The sequence below is a fragment of the Uloborus diversus genome, chromosome 1 (genome assembly GCF_026930045.1).
Source record: "Uloborus diversus isolate 005 chromosome 1, Udiv.v.3.1, whole genome shotgun sequence".
Lineage (NCBI taxonomy): Eukaryota > Metazoa > Arthropoda > Arachnida > Araneae > Uloboridae > Uloborus > Uloborus diversus.
The window spans coordinates 129,841,108-129,860,218 of record NC_072731.1 but is presented as its reverse complement, the minus strand read 5'-3'; the positions used below and the strand labels follow the sequence as shown (position 1 = coordinate 129,860,218).

At 33.2% G+C, this 19,111-nt stretch overlaps 1 protein-coding gene across 1 annotated transcript in view; it reads left to right on the top strand.

The window, feature by feature from the left end:
* LOC129221263 (actin-binding protein WASF3-like) overlaps positions 1–9,612 on the top strand; it is a 30,288-nt gene extending 20,676 nt beyond the window's left edge. Inside the window, exons 9-10 of the mRNA XM_054855722.1 lie at positions 7,580–7,773; positions 9,490–9,612. Coding sequence (XP_054711697.1) covers positions 7,580–7,764 — 185 coding nt within the window. The 3' untranslated portion in view covers positions 7,765–7,773; positions 9,490–9,612. The remainder of the gene's footprint in view (positions 1–7,579; positions 7,774–9,489) is intronic.
* Positions 9,613–19,111: the final 9,499 nt, after the last annotated feature.

Sequence of the window (19,111 nt, the reverse complement as noted above, 5' to 3'; positions counted from 1 at the left end):
GTTTTGGAAAATGTCTGCCTGTGTGTGTGTGACCTTTTTTTTTTTTTTTTTTTTTTTTTTTTTTTTTTTTTTTTTTTTTTTTTTTTTTTTTTTTTGTGGCCGCTCTAAAACTGCTGCTTGAAATTAAATGAAATTTGGCACACATATGTGTCGTTATGTGAACTTGTACCCATCGGTTTTTGACTTGAATTCCTCCAAGGGGGTTGGAACAATGGAACGTTTCTTGAGTTATGTGTTCCTGCTATACCCCAGGAATTAACTGGCAGAATAACACAAAATTTGGTCCGCATGTGTCCCCTAACATGTACAGGTGCTGATTCAATTTTGGTTACAATAGCTCAAACGGGGTGACTGCTATACCTGAAGAAATAATGAAGGGAATTAAACAATAATTTATCAACAAGTAGCCCTTAGAGGGTACAAGAGCTGATTTTATTTTGGCGTCAATAGCTGAAAAGGGGGTGGTGCAATCGAACATTCTTTCTTTTTCATTGCGAGTGCTGTATCTCAAGACAGGGCCGAATTTGGAAGTGTGGAGGCCTCGGGGCAACAAAGGAGTGGAGGCCCCTAACCAGGGTTCGAAAATATCATCATATTTTCGAAGATATCCGATACTTTGATATATATCTATATATCCAATATTTTCGATCAGCACTTTAATAGTAAATACATCCTGAAGTTACTGCTATTATTTTTTTTATATTATATTATTATTATAATAATTTATGGAAGAGAAAAAACGTAAAATTTGCTGACCTGTGAAAGTTAGGATATTTTGTAAAAATTTTATTGTGGGGGGGCCCCTTTGTTGTGGAGGCCCCGGGGCAGTAGCCCCGCCTGCCCTCCCCTAAATCCGGCTTTGTCTCAAGAAGTAATGCTACGTTCTGGATGACATTTGGAGTAAATGTGAACCTATATGTAAATAGTCCTTGGTTCAGTTTTTGCGCCAATCGCTCCAAAAATGGCTTTTTTTTGTGCCAATAAAAATAGCTTCATTAATGCAACAATATGAAAGATCAATCGTAATAGACTGTCGTCTGCATATTTTCCATGATTTTAATTGTTGGAAAATGACCAGAAAATCAATCATTTAAAATTTTTAACTGTTGCTATCTTGCATTTGTTAACAAATAAAATATTTGTAATTACTTTAAGCAAGGCTTTAAAAATATTTTTCAAGTTTCGCTCTTTGCTTTGCCTTTACGATAATTTGGAAATTGGGTTGGTTGTCAAGTGTTTTGTGTGCTTTTTTTTTTTTTTTTTGCTGGGAATATTGCTTTTTTGTCAAGCATAGGGAGGAATCAGAATTCTTAAGAAAGATTTCGAAAAAAGTTTCGTGTTGGCCACAACATTCTAGTTGTCTTTGACTTTTCAAATGTGTTTTAAAAAAACCTAAAAGACTGACCGGAACTTAGCAAGGTTAATGATGGGCAAGGTCTGACATGAGACAGGGTGCAAGGGGGCAACTGCCCCTCTGTCGGAGAACTCTTGCCCCCCCCCCCCCCCTCCCCCCCCCCCCTTCAATTGGGGAAAATTCCTAGCTCTGTCGGGGAATTTCAAAAAAATTTCAATGCAAAAAAAAATGATTTGCTAAAAATTTTCTTTCAATCACATGTTTGTTCAATGTTGCTAAAATTTGTTACTTGTTACTTCCAAAAAAGAAAGGTTTCTACAGCAATTTCCTGGGCAATTGTGTACGGATAACATCCTCTCGACGGGAGCCCGGGGTATTGCCGTGTCGTGAAGAAACAGAGAGACTGAACTGGTCTGTCTGTGCAGCAAAAGAGATACAATGTGAAACAGATAGAGGAGGTTGTAAAAAAAAAGCCATAGGCGACAGACTATCGGGAATTTTCAAAACAGAATAAGGGATGTGTAATCTATCCGTCAAGGGCCACCCCCCCCCCCCCCCACTCAGCGATTCCCTCTGCTCAGACATGAGCAGAGTGGTCCTTAGGGGTCGGCATCTGCAAGTAAACGAAGAAACCTCATCAACCCTTCGCCAGATGGCATCAATTATACGAAAAGGGTTTTGTCACAGGAAACTTGCCGGAATGCAGTCTTTGATCATTTGATCATTTCTAGCTTGACTCATCAGAGTACAGCAGATGATTTTGGTTATTGCTGTTCGAAAAGTTGATATGATGAATTTATGGGGCGTAAGTTTGAAGAAAGTGCTGTTTGATATTTTTTTCATCAAAATTGGCCAGAAGGCATTTTTGTTGAAAAATTTTTCCTGTCGGAGATCCAAAATTCAAATTGTTTCCTCGATCAAAATGGTAAGAAGTAAAAAGGTTATTTTTTCATTGAAAGAAATGATTTTAATTTGTTTTTGAATTCGTGTATTATGCTTTTGTGAAATGATGTGCATAAAAAAAATACCCGTGATAACAATTAATCCATAGTTTAATTTAGGGGTGTGCCGATAAGCAAATAGGTCGAGCACTGATCAATCAGCTGTTCATAATTGACCAATTAATGATGATGATGATATTTAATACTAATTTTTTCCATTACTGTTTATTTCCCTCCTTTTTTTTACAGAATACTTCAAAACTTTGTCCAATCTCTGGGACCAAATTTTCTTATTATTTTTAATGAAGTTACATATGTTAACTAAACATGAAAATTAAAATATTTAGTTACTAGTTGTCAGTGTTCAGCAGGCGTTTTTAACATAGTAGCTACTTTTTTGTTTTTAGTATCTACTAAATCCAAGACTTTTATTCTTGGAAAACAAGTTATAAGATAAGCAATGAAGCTAAAGATACAGAAAAGTATTGACATATAAAGCATGTTGCAACATCAAAAATGCGCGTATTTCTTCAAAACAGAATACAATTAAATTAACAAAAATAACTTTACTTCAGCCATCAATTTTTGACTGAAAACTTAAAATATGTACATGAAGTTTTTTAAAAAAATCAAATGATAAGTGAAATGATAAAGTGAAGGCTTATTTTGTGTAGGAGGAATTTTTTAAGAACCAGTAAAAAATACTTTTTGTCCTGACAATCCTGAAAAACTCATGTTTTTGCAATACTATTATAAAGTACCTTGCCTAAATTTTTCATAATAGTGTTACATGAACTTCAGCTGTGCAGATTAATTTACATATTTCAATGAGTTTTACGCTGATTTTGTATTATTTTTCTTTCTTCAGTATACTTTCATGCTACATGTTATACTTATGTTGCAGAAAATCACGTTCATTCATTGTTAATAAATTTATTCATCTTGGTTTCAAGCTTCAAAATTCTTAAAGATTTAAAAGTTATTAAAATTTATTTGAAAAATATTTTCCCGCCAATGAATCGGCAAAATTTGGACGGTTATGGCCCATAACAAATTACTGCTGATTACTTGGTACATCCCTAGTTGAATTATGCGGTATTCCAAATCTAATACTTTTATTGTTAATGTCAAACGATAGTCGTAGAATGTAATCTCCTGTCTTGACATGAAAAATTATGAAAAACCTCAATTTCAGATGTGGTAATAAAATTTAAATAGAACGAGTAGGATGTATAAGGGAGAGGTCAGTTCTATACCATTGTAAGAGTTGTTGTAAATGTAGAAATGCAATTAATGCACTGAATGATATAAAAATGTACAAACTAAAGGATATCCCAAGAAAACATAAATGTGAAAAAGGAGCCAAGTTCGGTTGAAATGAGGTGCGGAAAAGAGGTTGTCACCGGCAAAAAAAGTTCAGATCTAAACAGTTACCAAGTTCCATAGCAGTTCCTTATAGAAGTTGGGTTTTTCCACATTCTTTAATTCATTTAGAAAACAATTTTTTACTTTCTTTGATAATAGATTTTAAACTTGCGGTAAGTTTTAGTCATCACTATTTTTCTTATTCTTTTTTTCAAACTTGCCAAGTTTTAAATCCAATATCAAAGAAAGTAAAAAATTGTTTTCTAAATGAATTAAAGCACATAGAAAAACCTATAAGGAACTGCTATGGAAATTGGTAACTGTTTAGATCTGAACTTTTTTGCCGGTGACACCCTCTTTTCCGCACCTCATTTCAACCGAACTTGGCTTCATTTTCATTTATGTTTTGTTTGGATATCATTACTTTTTTAAAAGCTAAATCAAAGGTTATGTTCTAATTTAGACAGTTATAAATGCAAAACGTATATTACAAATATGATTTCCTTTTTTTTCCTGCTGTTACGGTGCATTGGTTTGCGGTTTCTTTTTATTAGAAGTTATGAAGATATTTTGATAACTGGGGACTTGGTGCGATCGCCAATTTTGGGCAATAATCATTTGTTTCCCCATTTATCAGCAAGGCCAATGTACATTAGCTCTTGGTCTTTGGCTTCTTTAAATTTGTCGACAATTAGGAAAATTGCTTAGACTCATCTCAAAATCTATCTGGAATTTCTTTATTGTTCGGGGGGATTATCATAAAGTAGATCGTGAAATATGCGGAATTTGCAAAAATATTTCTCAATTGTTGAAATTATTGCTGCCATTTTTGCTCCTCCTGTAAAATTTTGCATTTAATTGAGATCTAAAGTTTTTATAAAATTTTAAAAGCCGTTATTTTTAATTTTAAAGACTGAACTCTAAATTTGCAATTTTAATTACTTGATGGATCATTTTTCATTTTAGCGGAACTTAAAGTATTTTTTCAAGCCCCATTTTGGTTGGAAATTAAATTGTTGATTTAAAACTTCAACAACCTTGTTTTGGCAACGTTTTACGAGCCCATTTATTTTGATTTATTTTGGCGAAATATTTTGCAATCGCGCGGTGAAGTGATTACGCCGTGATGCTCATAAAAAAATAGCATAGTTTTTGCTTTTTTAATGTAGTTTTTTGACTTTTTAGATTTTTCCCTTTACATATGCATGAAAATCTATCTTAATGACAAATTTCAAGTATATGAGACACTTGGAAGTTCGTAAACATTTTGATAAGTGAATGACTGAGTCAGTGTAAAAAATGACCCTTTTCAGATAGTAATAATTCCATAACTATAAGAGGGAAATTCCTGAAATTTAGGATTATAGGTCTGCTTGGGAGCTCTATTAGACGTAAATCATTTCAAGCACGTAGATTTAATAGCTTTTGAGAAATGAGGGAGTCAAAGGTAGCTTGAAATGGTTTGCGTAAGATACACACTGGCAGATGTGTCGCCTGATTTCCGAACTTGGCTGACACACTGCCGTGTGTCTAAATTTTATTACACTTCAGAAAAAACATTTTCCTTTTCTTTTCTTTAGTTCGAATCGATAATGAGGAAAACAAAAGAATTTACTCTCTCGCACTTTCTTCATCGAGGACTGTTTCCACAGGGGACTACACCTACACACCCCAATTTTTCAAAAAAGGCTCCGTAAATTTTATTTTTGTGACGAAAGTCAAAAAGAAGGAACTATTCACATTGTGAAATCTAAAGAAATAATAACTTACAGAAAAATGGCAAAACGTAATATTTTTCTGTAAAATGTAAAAAAATGCAATCTTAAAATATTGTTTCGGAATACCCGAATTTCTGATGTATTAAATAAAGAAACATACGTTTTATTTAAACCACTTTTTTACGGAAAAATCCTGAAGACTCTAGAACAGGGGTTCTCCAACCTTTTTCGCTCGTGGGCCGCATTTCAAATTTTTGGAGGTGAAGTGGGCCAGTCCAACAATATTTTAGATCAGATGGTCTATGATTTAGTGCCGCTCCCCCCCCCCCCCCTCCATGCATCGCGAATATATACATATCATTTTTTAACTAAGCTCTCAAGGGTGGTTTTAGAAAATTTCTGGGCTTGCTACTAAGTTATATTTTCTTATACCTATTTGCTGTTAGCTAAATTAAATTATATTTCCAGTTCCCTTAAAGATCTTATAATATAACAATAGGGAGTCTTGTAAAATTTAGAATAGTTCAGAAAACTGAAATAAAAAGTATTCTTTGTCACAAAATAAAATGAAGTTTTTTTTTTTTTAAAGGCTAATGAGTGGTTGGTACAAGACAAAATTATTGCAATGTACTACAAATTTATTTCATTGAATTAATGATGATTAAAAACTTAGAAATAAATGAGAACACAACACGTGTACAGCTTTTAAAAAATTTTAAAAAGATAAAAGATTAATGGGAAGATTGCGTTTGTTTACCACTTAAAATTTCACTCCATTCAGGGACAAACTTTGTACTTCCAATCATTAAGAGGGATTTTAAATGTTCGTCTGATAAAGAAGATCTTTATTTAGATTTAATGTACTTCAATTTTAAAAACGTCTGTTGACACTTGTAAGTGGATGCAAAAAGAAAAAACATCGCTCTAGCATGATTTTTTTTAAAGTTTTTAAAGTCTTTTTCTGGAAGAGAGCTTAAAATGGAAGTAGGTAAAATTTAGAAAAAAGTGCCAAACTGCTTCGTGGTATTAGCAAAAAAAAAGCCAACCTGAGTGAAAATCGTCCTCTCTTCTAGATAGAATTCTTAAGGGGTTGGGAATCCACTTTCCCATATTTCTTAGCTAAATAAAAAGTCACATGTGCATAAAGGAACAAAATTATGAAAATGAAAAACGAAGAGATTCATCTACAATTGTTGATGTTCTGTTTAAAACACTATTTGCAGGAGACTTTCGATTTCAGTTATCAAGTTTTTTCGCAAAATTCAGAACCTAGCATTAAAGTTAGGCAACAAAATTTTTTATCTGCTGTCAGCCTCCCTCTCAGGCTGAACTGACCACTAATGATACACGTGAAGAGGGGAGTGAGCGCATGTTTTCCCTGGGGCCAAGAAATGCCAGGGGACTTTATTTGTAATTAAAAATAATATCTCAATTATATTTCCCACAAGGCTGTCTCTGTTCCGAAAAAAAAAAAAGTTTGTAAGCTTCCCGCGCTTCTTACTACCATTTTCGATAGCATTACAAAAATTGTATAAGTACTTTCACAAATATCATACGTTAAAATTGCTGCCTTCACATAAAATTATTTTGAAAATTGGGTTATTCACAAAAAGATATAAAAAATCGGCACTGTACAAAAGTCCTCATTTTAGACTTGAATTTCATTTACTCATGAAATAGAATGTTAAAATGAATGAATATTGTATGAGTAAAGACTATTTCATTGTATTTTAAGTCTTTTTTATCTGTTTTTTGCCAAAATGGACTTGCGAAATATTAAAACAATCTTTTTGCATGTTTTTGGGTTGCCATTGTTCAAAATTACCTTACCTGAACACAGTTCAAATCTAATTGAACTAAATAACAGATGTTTCATTTGACTTTTTTTTTCATTCTCCCCCCCCCCCCTAAAAATAATCAAATGCAAAATAGGATGACATTGCAATTTGAAACTTAAATTTAGTTTGCTCTAATTTTCTTTTATGAAAATTCGATTTAAAAAAAAAACTTCCACTGAATAGAATGAGCTCTCTTCCACTAAAATAGAATGTTGATTTAATACGTCTACAAAAATTGATAGTGAGCTAAAAATCCCGAAATCGTCTTGACTGTCCATTTGCAGATTCCATGGCAACCATGGTCGGACAGTAACTCCTATCCACTGCCTCAGTTTGAAAGTTATGTGATCCTCTTCCTTGCAGGCATCAAGCTTCGTCGGGTGGAGGACATCAAGCAAAAGGAGGTAGAGAAGGCGGCTCCCCTGCATGACGTGGCCTCCATCCTCGCCAGGAGGGTAGCTGTGGAATACTCGGACTCAGACTCACAGTCCGGCAGCGAATACGACTCTGATGGGTGGGAAGAGGAAGGGGAGCACGTCAAGACATAGCCGCCCAGGGTGAGTCCCAATTGGTATTTTAATATTGTAACTCTTCGATATGTCCTGCTTGTCAGGAAACAACTAAAATGCACGCTGTATCCCATGTCTTTATTTTTGCCTCTATAAAAATTAATTTGTGGATCCTTTGGCTACATTCAAGACCATGTAAAACGTGAATGCAGTCTTGAGCAAAATGATAGGCAACTCTTGTATGCCTGGATGAGAAGGGGTGTGCTCCAGAGAATGTTTCTGAGCAAGCAGAGAGATACTAAATATTCGCCCCAGATTTTTTATCTTACTAACAGTAAATCAGATAGCACATCAGCCTGAGCTTCGTATGCATATTTAATGCCACTGAGCAGCTAGACCTAGATGAAATTTAAAACTGTTTCCGAACTCAAGTGAGTTCTTAAAAATTTTCTGCAAAAAAACGCGGTACTCTACCTGAGTCTTATATCGTGGCCAACAGAAAAAAATGTAAAGTTGGAAGTTAGTATAGAGCTGTTGTGCAACCAAAACGCTTTTTTAATTATGTTTACTCTTTTTATAATATTATTCATTGGGGTACTACGAAATTGGAGATCAGAATTTGTTGCTGATCAAAAAAAAGGTAATATTATAGAAATCTGTTTAAAAAATATCAAAATTTTCTGCACAAACTTAACAATTTTTCTGAGAACGGCATTCGCGTGTTCGTCTGTATTATTTTGGTCTACTGAGCACCCAGATTTTCTTTGCTTGTTTCATCTTCAGATGCACTCTTTTTTTTATTTCAACAAATTCCAATTAAGGCCTCATGTACAACTCAATACTTATAAGCGCTAACATGCCAATTTGTTTGGGCAACATGACAACAATCACAGACCTTACGTTTCAAAGGATATTTTCGGCCTGATTCAAATGTCTTAACTTAGTGCTTATGTCTACAAGACCCAACAATGTCAAAAAAAGAGATTTTAACATAAATATGGTTAGTTTTAAATGAAGTGTTTGAGAATAAATTAACAGTTTACCCCATCGGTATGATAACTGTGTGAGCAGATTTTGCTTTCTGACAAAGTATTGTTACAAATTCTGTAAATAGTAATTATTGTAGTAAACGTAACCTGTAAATAGTTTCCCGTAATGAATATACAGCCCCTATACATTCGGTTGGAGTATATGAGCCCCCTATTTTTCATTGATAAGATTCGTGAATGAATAAAAAGAAGAAATAAAATAACGGTCTACTATTTTCGAGAAGCATTTGGAATCTTGTGGAATATTTGAGAGTTCTCTTTCGGTGTGTATAAAAAGCGTTATGCATGAGAAAGAGTTCAGTTTCGATTGAGAATTTGTACTGAGAGTGTATTAGCTCTGTTTATTGCGAGGTATTTCGTTGTGTTGTTTTTCGTATTTGGAAGTAAATACGTGTGTAACCGTTGACTTTACGGTGTTGTGTGATATTTGCTTAATTGCTGATGATTAATTTAGCAGTTGTTGACGCTCTTTCCTGTACATAGTGTAAATAAATCTCCTTTATTTTTAATCAAGAACTAAGTCGTCCTTTCAAGAGAGTTGGAAGCCGCACCGGGTCCGTTACAGTATAATTATGGCAAATATTAAGTTATATCATTGCAGAAAAAATATGGTACTAGAGCTTCTATTGCCATTGAAAAGTTGTGCTAATAAAAAAAAGTTTAAATTATCTTGTTACATCAGCAAATAACCATGAGCCTAATGTATTTCTTATAGATGGTAATAGAGTACCTCAAGGTCTCATCAGGATGGGCCATTTACACCATCTCTGCTATGATGCTGATGGAACAGATCAAGGGGGTGACTTCCCCGCACCTTGTGATTGCCAATTCCTTCAGTAGCTGTTTCTTACTCTTTTAGGTATCTTAGTTTGATCTCACGAAAGGACTACATCAGAAATGTTCTTTCAATGTGGACAGAGTTTCATACACATCTTGCAAGCTGGGCACATTTCGCACACGGCTTGGAGGTTTTACCCAAATGCATTCCGGTCATTTTCTTTTAATTTTCATTTATATCGGCAATCATTGTCGCATTTTTACGGGTCAGTCAGTGTCTAAAATTCACATAATGTTAGAGCTGGGTAATGTACAAATTTCTGTGTTTTGATGCATCATTGAATTTATAACATAATGTTTGATCTATCACAATAAAAAAATAATAATAATAATATATTTCACTGAAATCAAGAAAAAAATTAACTACATCTTAAACCAAAATTGGTTAAATTTAATCAACATTTCAAATTTGCGTGCAGTTTTTATTATTCTTTTTTCTATTAACTGCTCAATATTTTCAGCAGTTCAAACATTAGGTTTCAAGGAGCTTACCTGCATTTGGAAAATATTTGTTTGAACTTTACTTAGATTGGGGCCAAAATTGAACCAACGCCTGTTTACATAAGGATTGACATTTATTCCAAATTTCATCCAGAATGTAGCATTACTTCTTGAGATATGACACTCACAATGGAAAACAAAGAATGTTCGATTGCCCCACCCTCTTTTCAGCTATTGACACCAAAATAGAATCAGCTCTTATACCCTCTAAGGGCTACTTGTCAATAAATTTTTGTCTGGTTCTGTTCATTATTTCTTGAGATACAGCACTCACAATTGACAACAAAAAACGTTCTATAGCTCAAACCCGGTTGACCGAAATTGGACACCGAAATTGAATCAACACCTGTACCTGTTAGGGGCAACATATGGACCAAATTTTGTTTGATTCGACCAGTTACTTCCTGGGGAATAGCAGGCAAGCATAACTCAAAAAATGTCCCATTACTCCACCCCCCTTGGAGTAATTCGTGCCAAAATCCAATGGGCACAAGTTCACATAGGCACACATATGTGTACCAAATTTCGTTCGATTTCATGCTGTAGAGCGGCCACAAAAAACAGGTCACACATATACATGACACACGCCCCCCCCCCCCCCTTTACAGATGGACCCATTTTCCAAAATGGTCAAAATGGACTCAGCACACCTCAAAACATTTAAATCCGTCAAAATTGGAAAATTTGCACGAATCCAATATTTTCTTCTATATATTAGATATAGAAGAAAGTAAAAATCGATGCCAAGGGTGAGAATTACATTGTTGCGTTACTTCAAAACCAGTTTTTTAAATTTTGAATGAACATTGATAATACCTTGCCCAGCCCTAACTCTTCTTTTTAGTTTTTAATTTAAAGCAACTGAATATTGAAAGAATTCTCTTGGCTGAAGTTTATCTTCATAATTTGAAGAGTAATCTCAGAAAGGACAGTTTTGTTCTTAACAAGCTTCAGCCGCTTATCTAGACATGGATTGTGATGGTGAGAAAGGGATATTAATGGTGACATAAATGATTCTTTTGGAAGTATAATGCCTTCAAAGAAAGCCTTTGTTTTTAATTTAGTCCTGTTTTAATACAGTAATATTTTGGCATGACCCAAGTAAAATGCTTTTTGAGTGTTAAATTCTTATATATAATTTTTTTTCCATCCCTTTTGCATTTCAACTCGGGACAAAACTTTTAAGTTGAGTTGTAATCTAGAGCTGAGCCATGTGGTCACACTGGGGGGAAAAGAACAAGAGAGCGTATTATTATTATTAATGAATCAAACAATTGCTGCTTAGAAATTCTGTGCTAAAAGTAAGCAAAATACTCAAATGATAGCGTTAAAAAAATTTTTTACAAAGTGATTTATTTGGACAAATTTTTTTATATCATTTTTTTTCCTAAGAAATATTTATGTATAAGGAATTGTTCTCTTCAGAGGGGGACACATGGCTCAAACTGTGCCAATGAAATCTTTAGGGGATTATTTCTAGTGATATTTTTTCTTTTTGGAAAGGTCTTAGTAATATTGGGGAAGGGGGGGGTGCACCATCGCTCTTGGGTAGATAGTCTAATCTGATATAAGTTCTGCATAAGTTTTAAAATATGATCATAATTTTTCACTAAAAATAACAGAATAATACAATTAATAAACTGAAATATGTTAACTTTTAAACTGCATTTCATTAAATGTTTTGAGAGAGTTGACTAGACTAAATATATATTCCGCTCTATGAATACAGTTTCCAATCTTTTTGTCAAGTGATACTCGTAAAAAAAAATAAACAGATATCAAAAAGAGAATACCTTAACCCGTACTATGTAGAAACATTTCATTGTTGCTGCATTGATGAAGACTTGACCTTTTAAATTTTTATTTAAGTGCTAAAAAGAGTAAGAACTTTTGTGATTTATTTTTCTTAAGAGATTCGTTTAAATTTTTTATGCGCTCATGTTTGACGGATGAATCTGCTACTCTTAATTATTGCAAACATTGTGGTTAGAGAAAGAAACTCTAGTCCCAAGGTTATACAAATCAAAAATGTGATTTTTTTTTTCTTTTCTCATTCTTATACATTGTTATTATGTTTTTTTTCTTTGTTTTGTATGTGTGTATAGATAATCATGTATATACTCCTAATTGCAAATAATGCTCACAAATCTAGAATTAACTCAAAAGAGAAAAAATGCTACAAAGCTGGCCATTTTGAGTTAAGGTTGGAATGTGGTTTGTAAAACTGCTATAAATATGCGCAGCTATGTCAGAAGCCGTTTAGTATGAGTTTACAACCAATTAACTACATTTGGTTCTGTCACCTGATGTCATTTAGTGAAAGAATAGTGATTTGGGCAGCTATTTTTTCCTTTAAAAATCTTGAAAATAGATATATAGAATAACATTTGATATACAGTCAAACCTCATTACTATGCCACCTTTAGGACTGTCTACAAATTGTCCTCATAGTCAGAGCAACTTCTTGACTGGCATGGTTTTAAAATTTAGAATTAACTATTGGTTTATAAAAATTAGGGACTTAATAAATTAGTTCATAATTTGTTATTTTTAATCAGACTCATATACCGTAATAAATAAATACCTTTTTGCGGAGACATAAATGTTAATCAACAACCTTTTGACACACAAAATTAGCAGATTGCTGCATAGAGGTGCTTCTAGGTTTCAAGGAACCTCTTTTTCGATGCTTTTGATGAAAAGACATCTGATAAAAGGTAGTTTTGGATGATTGGCTATTTTTTTTTTTAAATTCATTCTAAAATACTTTGTTTGATTTTTCAATACCATTTTTAACTCTCGTTTTACTTCCTATAATGTTTGTTTCTATTGAAGAAAAAGTGTTGCCCTAGTTGTCAATGAGAAATAAATAAATTACTCTTCACTTTTGTGGACGATCTGATTCGATTCCGACTGCTAATTCACAGCCTTGGAAAAGGGAAAACACGCTTCAGATTATTTTCTATACTTAACACTTTTATGAAGTTGTGTGTTCCTTGTCAATCTTATAAGGGGCTCTTATCTCTTTCTTTCATTGGAAAAGCTTGCAACGACCCAACTACTGCTAAAGGTCGCTATGATGTTTCTCTTCTCCAGTCCAGTTTTCAATTCTATCTACCTTGCATTCCCTTCTGTGTCCCTCATCTCAAAGGCTAAAATCTATTGCTGTTAGAACCTATGTACATGCCCCACAATTCTTGAGGTGGCACCATGGGTGCAAGACCTTCCTCTTAGGACGGATTTCCGTCTTGGACAAAATTTCCGAGATGGAAAGAAATTCGATGACTTTCCTTCAGTTTTTACTTAAAAAAAAATATTTGAGTGTTTGAAAAATATGCTTTAATTACTGGACCATTCCATAACCACGAATTTACATCGACATTCTCTCGAATTTCCGCCATGGGCTTGTTTTGTGTGCGTGCTTTTGAAGGAGTGGCTTTTAGACTTGCGCCGTTCGACTCTTTTTAGGTTGCTCTGTTATTTCCAACTGCAGACCGCGGAGGTGCTCGCTATTCTCCCTGATTTTTCGAATTAATCGTCTCTTATTTGAAAATTAAGCCTTTTCTCTTGCATTTTTGATCATCCTTTCGTTTTTTCTTCATTTGCATTTTTTTTTTTTTTTTTTTTTTTTTTGCATACTTTACACGTTTACTGCCTACTATTGCGTTTTTTGGACTTCATTTAAAAAAAATTTCAGGGAAGAGTCCCCCAGGCCCCCCCGTTATTGGCGACTGTTGGGTTTTTGGAATTACTATATCAAAACGCTTAAATATTACCATTTAAACTAGGTTCATGTTGTTAGAAAAGTCAAAATCTTAAAATACAAATCAAATTAAGATTCCAAATCTAACATAATTAAAATCTACAACATTCATACATAACTTTTTTCCTTAAAGCACTCATACTTGTGAGGGGGGGGGCTGAAAATATTTTCCGTCTTGGACACATCACCAAACTTGCACCCATGGGTGGCACACAGGTCTAATAAGGACCATTCCATGTGACGGAATGGGACATTTGAAGTAGATTTGTCATTAGATTTTTGGTTCATAAATACAAATAAAACAAATCTAGAAATTTGTTTTTGACAACAACAGTAAATATTTGAAATAAGAACTATGTATAGCATCAAAAGTTGGTCAGCTTGTACAAAATTATTTAGCTATCGTTTCTTTGGTAATAATAAAGCTGAAAGTATGAATCTCTGTCTGTCTGGATGTCTGTTACTCGCATAGCGCTTAAACCATTTGGCCGATTTTCATGAAATTTGGCACAAAATTAGTTTGTAGCATAGGGGTGAGCACATCGGAGCGATTTTTCGTAAATTTGATATTGTTCTTTTTCTATTCCAATTTTTAGCCCATTTTACCTAGCAAATTACCATACCATGGATGAACAAAATTACAAAGCATATTGGTGAAAAATTCATCATCCATTGTTTGTAAATATACGGGGGAACAAACTGACGTTTTAACTTTCTACTATGGGCAAAGCTGTGTGGGTACCGCTAGTATGCAATAAAATGCCTGTGATGGAACAAGACTCATATAAGTCTCGTTTTGTCACGAGCATCTTATTTCAAATTGTACAATTGTTTTGTTAAAAAACAATATCTTTTCTACTTAATTCTAATGCCAAATCTTTACTATTGTTGCCAAAAATAATATTTCTAACTTGTTTTATTCATATTTTTGAAACAAATCTACTGACAAAACTACTCAAAATGTCCCATTCCTCCCCCCCCCCCCCCCAATGACCTTTATTGTTTGTCGGAACAAGGTTTGACTGTATATACGTACATATTGAAAAATCGCCCTATGTAGTGTAGACCAAGTTCTCAGATAGCAGTTACATCTGTACCTTTCTTTTCTGTTATAAATTCCTGATTTTTATTTCATATCCCTTGTTTTATCACCTTCATTTCATATCTTTGTATTTGTTTTTTTATGGGCAAAATTTAACGTTCTGACCAGTAAATGGCACTGTTTTAGCATTAGGATATGTGACAATTTTTGCTATTTATTATTGTAGCATATCTGACTCATACTTTTGTAGGGTTTGCTGTTACACATAGTGTTGTTACTGCTATTGTCTAAAAATTTTGCTGTGATTTTTATTTTAAACTTCTATTTGTAGTGAAACTTTTTTTATCTGATTTGCATTTATTTATCTGATTTTAATTTCCCATGTGTAAGTTGTTCATGTAAGACAATCAAAATATCAAACATAATATACAGAACAGTTTCATATCTCAAATAAAAAATGTTCTATTGTAATGTAAATAACATATATTTCTCAAAATTTGAACTTTATCTATTCTATGTATATTTTGAATCAAATAATATGATTGAGAGGTGTGTATTTATTGTGTATTGTCTAACATTGTTGAAGTTTTTAATTAATGATTTAAAATTGTTAAAAATTGTCTGTGAGCTTGTTTCAGACAAACAATTGAGTTGACTTCAGTGTCTTTGAATCTGCTCTAAAAGTATTTGATGTAGGCTTTGCTTTTAAAATACAGTCAGTTCACCTAATCTGCTAACACATTGTCTGCAGCTCTTTATTATCCACCATACTTTCTCAAGTAATCAGAGGACTAGCATTTATTTTTTGAGTCAGTTTCAGCTGGAATTTGTAGGAGTTTTTTTTTATCTGTTTTTTGATAGCCAACTTTGACATAATTAACAAAAAGTTCACAAATTGCGTTTTATTTTCAAAAACAATTAACATTAGTTTTTTTGCTTTTGTAAAAATAAATCATAGAATTATGATGATATTGGGTATAAATAAAATTTAAACTAACTATGAGCTTAAATACTGAATAGCTCATTACGGCAGTCAAATATTACATCTTCACCTTTCTTGGTAATCGTCAATTTTCAATAGCCATAACCGAGCTGAAGGCGAGTAACTTCATACATAAGCTGAGTTTATTTTCTCACTGATAGCCAAAATTATTTCAGCACCACTTTTCTCCACATCACCCCACCTCTTAGCGATGCGCTTTAGGTTTTACCATCTGGGGGGTGGGGTCCTCGTAGCAGGCCGCCGCTCGGCTGGGATCTGCTGTCGAAAGTCATACAGTTGCCACGGACGGCATGTTACTTATTGCGATGAGGAAGATTCCCTTGCTGAACGTCAGCCAATCTAGGATTTTACTCCTTTATGTGTGAGCCTGGGTTACCGCAAGATGTGGTATATCTTATTTCAGAACACTAGCAAGAGGATCGCAAACAAGGTGCAAGTTCAACTCGAAAAATTATAACAATAAACTAAGGTCTAAAATCTAAGCTACAAGTTAGCCCCACTCTCATAGCCAGAGCTGATGCAAAATTACAAGCTTCTACTGAACAGCTTACTCCTTTCAGCAGCGGTCGGTAACCCGTCGATCTCAAGCCCATTTTAGTCGATCGTAACAATATTTTGGACTATACTTTCAGTCACAGTACCATTAATAAACATTACTTTCTGGAACAAAATTAAATGTAATCAAGACATCGTAGTCTGAGTTGAAAAGTCTAAAATCGCCGGAGTCGGTAATTTTCTCTTTGACTCTGCATCCCTGGTTTAAGGTCGAAATTGATAGTTATTTGAAAATTTACACTTTTATACTGACTGGAATTTTCAGCCATTATTCAATCAGTTTTAAAACAATCAATGTACTATTTAGAAAATAACTTTAATTTGAGTTAATAGTGATCAGATAACATTATTTTATCAATTCAAGCAACTATTAAATATCAAAGTCTGTTTTGATAAGAGTTAACCTACAATTTGTAATCAGCACAGTCTCAACCTAACCATGTGTGCTTCACAGTCGTTTAAGTCTATGGTGCATACATCACCTCCCCCCTCCCAATCAGTCGATCTTTGTGTTCACCAAACTTTAAAGTCAATCCTCAGTCAATTTAGGCTGCTAACCACTGCATTACAGTATCTAGACTGGCAATCAGTCACGAACTTTTCTGTTTGGATGAAGTGACGGTCTGTTCAGTATTTGCTTGCAATTTTACTTTATCGGCAATAGGCTATGGGATGGCAACTTGTTCCTTATGACTAGGACTTTGCTGCCCTTCTTACTACACTTTTTTTTTTAAATATAACAAATTTTCAAAAAAGTAAAACTTTAAGATTGAATGCTTTTAGTTAGAAAGTGTTTATTTTTAGTTTTGTTAGTTTCCAATTTAAAATTTCTTTAAAAAAGTCCCTGAAATAAACTAAACAAAAATATTTTCTGTTACATTTGATTGCTAGTGTTGCAGATTAAAGTTGACTTTATTTGCTGAACACTACTGTGTAATAAATAGGTTATGTCTTACCATAAAAACACAAAATGGCTCATGTTAGCAGAAAACTATCAAACTAATCCTTAATATATGGTACACAACATTGAAACCAACCTGGATTTTTTTTTTTTTTTTTTTTGAAAAAATAATCCATGAGGATCTAAATGGTCTTCCTAAGATAAATTTTCCTCCAGCAATATTTTTAAAGTAGTAAATATATAGGATCTGATGATCACATTGTGTAAAGATTCTAAAACTGTGATAAAAAGTGTTGAGTATGATTCATTAAATGGATGGAACTGGACATAAAATAACACTTTAAGTGGTGGAATCCTGATTACAAAGTAAAGTAGAATTATAACTCACCAGTTCAATTCAATGCAAATCATTGTGGTCTTAATTCATCTAGCTCTTCATCTTATACATTAACATGCAGCAGTTGGATAAAAATAATATGAGATCTTATGAAATAAGGCAAAATTTTGATTATATCAATTGTTGTTGAAGCAAGACATATTAAGTTATCAAAATAATTTAACAATTTTTATTTCAAAAAAATATTCTTTAAAAATGTTACTATTTATGAACATTTGCTATAAATTTACAACACCCTGAATTGAAGAGACAAAGAATTTGTGACGTGTGGCAGATAAAATTGTGATGAATTAATGATGTATTGAGACCATTTTCTTGATTACAAAATAGAATTTCGCTGATTACATTTTTCGAAACGAAAAAAATGATTTATAAACTAATTCACAAAACATGCTCCTTCAAAGATTTTTGCAGAATATTATTTTCTTGTTTGCAGTCATTCGATTAAATCATACAAGAACTTTTGTGTGTGTGTGAAAAGGACATAGTAATGAAACATTTACTGAAAAATTCAAATAGTTACACAATTTAAGTAAATTGTTTTCAGTATTATTATTTTTGTATTATTAAATTCCTATACCTCAAAATTGGCATTTAACTGAAGAGTAACTTATTGAATGTAGACTTCAACATGATTTGCATGCAGCAAACTGTTTGATTAGGAAGGAGCTGGTTAAAATGTCCTAATTCAAGAAAAATAATGCAAATGATTTTTATAAAACTGTGAATAAAAATAATGTCATTCTTGTTTTCAGGGCCAGCTCTAGTAGTTCTGTCTCCCCTGGTGATTTTATTTATCTTTCATTTTTGAAGAGACAGTAAAAAAGTGTGATATATCTGAATGAACGGTACAAACAGGCGCTATGTAATAAGCAATTGCTGTATTCACAGATAATATGAACAGAAATAAATAGTGCCCTACTTGTTTCTGAAAACAAGTATGAACATTTTTGATTTGATCATGATTTTTTTTTATTCTAGAAATGTTTTACCAGATTATTGGTTTTTTTTTTTTTTTTTGCTCATTTTATATGTGTAAATTTCAATTTTTTGAACAATTTATACTTGTATGCAACACTTAGGCAATTTTAAGAACTGGTGTGCATGTATCTTATGAATTTTATTACTTGTTGTATGTGAGCAGTACAATGCTTCCATATTTTTCTAAGTGACAATGTCTGAGATTTAATCATTAAATGTTGTAGTAGTACTAACTACAAGTATCAAATATGATTACAATCCAATGTAAAACACCAAAAAGAAGTCTCTCTCCAATTCCTCTAGAATGCAGAAATGATCTAAGTTTCAAAGAACTATGCTTTTTTTCCCCCCACCTTT